At 43.7% G+C, this 5,542-nt stretch overlaps 1 protein-coding gene across 2 annotated transcripts; it reads right to left on the bottom strand.

Annotated features, from left to right (window-relative positions):
- Positions 1 to 1,386: 1,386 nt before the first annotated feature.
- Positions 1,387 to 4,796, bottom strand: LOC102194065 (homeobox protein engrailed-1-B-like). Of its 2 annotated transcripts, none has more exons than XM_005739848.1 (2): positions 3,949 to 4,796; positions 1,387 to 1,871 (listed from the first exon to the last, which is right to left on the bottom strand). In XM_005739848.1, the coding sequence occupies exons 1-2, from the start codon at positions 4,481 to 4,483 to the stop codon at positions 1,540 to 1,542; spliced, it is 867 nt and encodes a 288-aa protein (XP_005739905.1). In that variant the 5' UTR covers positions 4,484 to 4,796; the 3' UTR covers positions 1,387 to 1,539. The 2 variants fall into 2 exon arrangements, with proteins under 2 accessions (XP_005739905.1, XP_005739906.1); XM_005739849.1 differs by having other exon boundaries at positions 1,387 to 1,859.
- Between the last annotated feature and the right edge of the window lie 746 nt (positions 4,797 to 5,542).

Below are 5,542 nucleotides of genomic sequence, written 5' to 3'. Positions count from 1 at the left end.
CCCCCCCCCCCCCCCCAAAAAAAAACAACAACAACAAAAGAAAACAAAACAATAAAGTCAAAGAGGAGAGCTTTCCTCTTCTTTGTTTATGTGCGCCACAATCAAGTGTGTTAAATGTGTGATATAATCCAGGTCGAGATAAATCGGCGGGGATACTAAAAGGCTCAGGTGCCTGTTTTTAGCAACGAGGGGATGCTGTGAGGATTCTCACTGGACTCTATCGCTGACATAAACTCCAAATATTACAGTTAGAATTACCGTGAAGTGATATAACTGAAAGTGAGCACAAATAAAAAAAATATTCACGTTTTCTTAATAATTGGAGGAAAAATTCAAGGTGGCAAAAAAAGAAGGCAGACTGTTCAGCGTAGACTAGTCTGATACTAATACTTCAAGATCACAGTTTCTCCTTTTGATTTGGGTGAAATTAAATGGATTTCTATAAGTTTTTCTGCTGCTGACCTTGGAGTGCGACACACACACACGCCATGCCACAGAGTTCACAGCCAAGCTCAGTCTAACCTGAACCTGAGGTCAAGTCAGGCCGCGCAGGACGGAGAGACAGAGCGCTTCTCCCCAAACCGCGAGTTCACGTTTTAGTATTAACTCCAGCGTGCGCGTTCACGCTCCAGCGTGTCCGGAGAAAGTTGAGCAGAGGCGTGAAAACCTATAAATGCCCAGAATAGTTTTAATAGGTGAAATGGTATCCATCAAGGAGGCGCTGAAACAGGACCTGCTGTGCGATATATTTCTGTGTGTCTCAGTTTGATATGAAAGCTCCGATAAAGACTTCACATAATCCGCTGTTTTATAGACAGACGGAATTTAAAAAGGCCGGTAATTACACTTTCCTCCTTTAAACACGTTATGTGCCACGATTATATGTCCGTGTGGGCGTTAATATGTTGGGGAGTCCAGGCAATGTAGTTCAAGTGAAATAATATTAATAATAATAATACCCAGAATTCCCGTAAATTCACCATATTGTAAGGAATCATTGTGACATGCTGACAGCTTATCATAGATTTAAATATGTTTTATTCTCAAATATGGCAACAAAACGCTTTTATTTCTTTCTCTTTTTTTATCCGTGGAAATGTATGTAAGAAATAATAATTTAACCCATTAACTACTGCTCTCTCTCTCTATCTCCCTCTTTTTTAAATTTCAGACTACATGTGAACATATTAAAATCTTTGGCTTGTTTGGCTTGACTGATGTGTTGAAGGGAAAATATGGCGCAAATATGGGGAAAAGGGGGGTGGGGGCAAGGAGACCACAAGAACCTATAGATCCTAAAAAACAGTGAGAACAGACAGAGAGGAGAGAAAAAAGGACCGGCGTGAAGAGACGAGCCTGAAATTAAATATACCGTATACAACATGATAACTGTGTGGCTATATAAACTTTAATAACGAGCGTTCATTTATATAACTATGTCCATATACTGTTACCATAAACAGAAATCTGTGTTTTTAAATAGCGTCCCCCACTTCTCCTTCTTCTCCCAGTTCGTTATGTCCAAAAGAGTCCGGCCGCTCATTCGCTCTCCTCCTTCTCCTCCTGCACGGTGGTCGTTGAATGGTTGTAAAGTCCTTGAGCCATGAGCTGCAGGGCCAGGCCGTTCTTGTAACCGCTGGCCTTTTTAATCTTGGCCCTCTTATTCTGGAACCAGATTTTAATTTGGGACTCGTTCAGGTTGAGTTCCTGGGCCAGAGACTGTCTCCGCTGCTCCGTTATGTAGCGGTTGGCCTGGAACTCGGTTTTGAGTCTCTGCAGCTGCTCGGCCGTGAACGCCGTCCTGGGCCGCTTGTCCTCCTTGCCGCTCTTTTTCTTCTTCAGTTTCCGTGTCCTTGGGCCTGGTGTGGAAACAACAATGGGAAACAAAGATTTATTCTAAGGCTGGACACAGTCTGACACCGAGCACCACTTTTTTTCTCTTCTATTTTAAAGGAAAGAAAAACGTGAAAGCGTCTCTCTGTGAGCGATGATAGCGCCTTATTATCTGCTCGGTATGCCCGAATGTAGGTCACAAGTCTGTGCGGGAATGATGTGGGCAGGTTAGCCTGTGCTGGGGATGACTCCTATCAAAATAATGTTTTGATGTCACAGTAAAAAAAAAAACAAAAAAAAAACAGCACAGAGAATGAGCGGAACTGTTAAAGCTGGACGCTGTGCAAACACAACTTGTTTTAAATCAGAGCAAACAAATATAAGCCTTTGGTGGAGGAAGTGGAGGGGGATTGTGGGAGAATCTCACGATTGATTATTCATTACTATTTGACATGCTGAAGGTCTGCCTCACAGGTGAGTGTGGGACGTGGGAGACAAAGTAGCCAATCAGAAGAGAGCAGCAGCAACCCAAACAACAACAACAACAACAAGAAAAAAAGCTCCAGTGCAAATGATGAGACTAGTTAAAGCCTTATGAGCCTTGTCCTATCGCTCACACGTGGAAGTGTTACACTGGAGGTGCAGAGATAGATATCCTCCCTGCACACTCCACAGCTCCACAAGCTGCAGCACAGCTAATGGGACCTCATCCGGGGCTGCTTGATCAGTTATGACTGCAGCAGCGCGGTATTTTCACTTCAAGGACCCGATCGAATAAAGCTGAAGCAGCAAAAAAGAAAAAAAAAAGCACGGGAATTTGGTCACGTAGCTGAATATATGAGTGCGCATTGATCCGCTGATTAACTGTGTACTGCGCACATTTAATCCAGTGGGACAAAGGAAGCGCTGTCGCTGTGATACAGGGCAGGCTGGGGAGCTTCGGGTCTAATATTAGATTTCATAAAAAAAAATAATAACAATAAGTCGCAGAAGGACTTCTTCCTTTACCCTGACACATAACCACCACCATTAAAGCCAATAAAACCTTCCGCACCATCACATAGGCCGGCCTAGAAGCTATGAGGCACGCGCGCGCGCACACACACACACACACACACACACTGTTTCAAAGATACATCAGCATCCTGTATGTTTAAACTGCTAAACATTAAACGGGCCTAAAAAGTCATTGCATGACATATGCAAACACTCGAACCTTCAAACTCATCTCTAAATCGATGCATCTTCTGCTTCAGCTCAGAGGGGAGAAAGCGGATAAAAGTGAAAAGAAAAGAATTGCTTTCAGAAAAATAAAAGCAGCAGTGGTGGAGGTTAGAAAACAGATCCATGCCTCTTTTTTAAGTATTATTATTTTTAGGCCAAAATTCGGGAGCAAAAACAGAGAAAAACGTTCCAGCTTTAGTTCTGTCAGACTAAATAAATGAATCTAAAATAACCGGCAAAAACACGTTAGCCCGTGAAAGACCAGACAACAATACATTTGATTTTTTTTAATAACCGTGTGGACTTAATAAGGTTTAATAAGGTATGAATCCTCGGCACTGTTGTTGGCTTGTTTTACATTACTTTGGTCTTTTCCGCACAAGGGAGGAAACATTAATATTAACAGAAAAACCAAATACGTTCCATATATTTTAGTGTAGTTTGCCTTATTTAGAGTTTTTAAAAAGTTTTTTTTTTTTAAATACATAAAAAATAAATCTGCTCGTGACACTGCCTGGGGCCCACATCAGCTTTAGCCCCAATGTGCTTCAACTTCACTCTGAATTAATTTACTTAATTCTTCACTTTGACTTTTGTCACCTTGTGCTTCCGTTACACTCTCCATTATAAACTGCTAACCACTTTTACTTCAGCGACTTCTTTTCAGCACTTTACCCCCCGACAGTTCTTATTTTCGAAATCAAATCCCTTTGTTTTGATTGGCTGGAGCACCTCGGTAACCTATTTAAACACTCACGTGCCAATTTTAAATTCCCTCTTTTTCTTCACGCTGGCACCTGGAAGAAATGTATTTGACACAGCGGAGAGAAACACAAGTCATCCCACTCCAGCACCCCACTCGATATAATTCGGGGACTACTAGCGCCTTACCAGATGAGGGCCGGTCCGAGTACCGCGTACAGTACACCCAAGCGGGCCACAACAGCGGCTGGCTTTCTTTTGCCATGGGCGGAGAGCCTCCATTGCTGCCGCTCATGACCATAATTGACGAGGGGCTGTCTGCGTATCTACCAGTCCCGTTGCTCGTCGATTCGCACTGCTTCGACGAGTTCTGCTTGGAAGAGGGGGAAGAGGACGTGGACGACGACGAGGAAGGCGACGACGAGCTGCTGTCGCTGCTGCAGTTGGAGTCCAGGCACAGGCTGCCGGTGTGTAGCGGCCTCGCGCCCAGCGGGTTCACGTTTTCCCGACCCGACGTCTGGCTCCGGTCGCGGTAGCTCGGCTCTTTTCTGCAGCCGAAGTCCGGCCGGAGGATGTTGTCTATGAAAAAGTTCGTGGTTCTGTGGGCTTGCTGGGCTGCCTGGTGGGGTAAAATCATAGCAGGGGATGGCAGGTTCGGCGACAGGGACATGCTCTCCTCCTCGGTTGTGTCCCGGCCGCTGTTGGGCTCCTTCTGCTCTTCCATAGCTGGTGACCGTGAAAAACGTCGGCCTCTCCACGCCAAACTCCACTTGTTGCTCACTCTCCCGTCCCCTTCGGTATCCAATTCAGACAGACAGCATGTAAAAAAGCCTTTTTAAACTAGAATAAACACCTGCGTTCGTTAACAATATCACCTAAAGCATGTCCTCTCCTAACAGTGTTCCGAGACCTGGCATAGCGAACAGCTCCACGTTACAGCCAGTGTCCCTGCCGCTCCTCGGTGCAGCATAATATCTGTGTATTCGCTCTTCCCAAACTCTCCTAAAACCGTTATCTCCCCCCCGTGTGTGTGTGTGTTTTCTCCCTTTCTCTTACACCCAGCCGGAAGCACGTGTGCGCGTACACATAAAGCAACCGGCCAATCAGGAGGGAAGATCGTCCCTGTCACAATTGACGCTGTCCAATTAGAGCTGTGGCTGTGCTGCGGGCGAGCACGCGCACGCAGCACGCGCTTATTAGTTGGATCGATTCGGGAGAAGCGCACGTGCACAGACGTAATACACAGCAAAACAAAAACAAGCGCGGAGACAGCCACCATTAAAAACACTGCTCAGAAAGGCGAAAGGGTTTTATTCCACATCGCTACATGCTCTTTAAGCACATTTTAGTTTTACAAACTATTTGAATTCAAACGCACTTTATAAAAATGATGAAGGAATAATAAAAATAAACAAATAACAATAATTTTAGAAAAATAGGACTACTAGCATTAATGTTTTAGCTAAAATGTAAGACCTTCTATTTGGTGAATTTTGCAGCGTAAATACTGTTAACCGTCCAAGTGTAAATTACATTATATCACGTGAACTGACATCAGCTGTGTAAAACATATTTCATTTTAAGTGGAGTGTTTTAAGTATATGTATATTTAAAAAAATATTTTATGTGTCTTCATAATATTAGATAAAATATAAACAGAAACATTTTGTGCGCTAAACAGCTCCTCCGTAAAGTGCATAAAAAGCACATTGTGGATCACAGCATTCGTTTCTACAATCTCATCAGATGATTTACCCTTGTTCTTTCCTTCTCATTTATTTTT

The sequence above is a fragment of the Pundamilia nyererei genome, unplaced genomic scaffold (assembly GCF_000239375.1).
Source record: "Pundamilia nyererei isolate P.nyererei 1_Seehausen unplaced genomic scaffold, PunNye1.0 scaffold00094, whole genome shotgun sequence".
NCBI classification, from domain to species: Eukaryota; Metazoa; Chordata; class Actinopteri; order Cichliformes; family Cichlidae; genus Pundamilia; species Pundamilia nyererei.
The sequence above is the reverse complement of the archived record's forward strand: the minus strand, read 5'-3'. Positions and strand labels throughout refer to the sequence as shown.

Coding starts and splice junctions, on each gene's coding strand:
- LOC102194065 (XM_005739848.1), bottom strand. CDS start 4,483: ATGGAAGAGCAGAAGGAGCCCAACAGCGGCCGGGACACAACCGAGGAG. Junction 1,872..3,948: donor CTCGGACCGGCCCTCATCTG/GTAAGGCGCTAG, acceptor TTCCCATTGTTG/TTTCCACACCAGGCCCAAGG.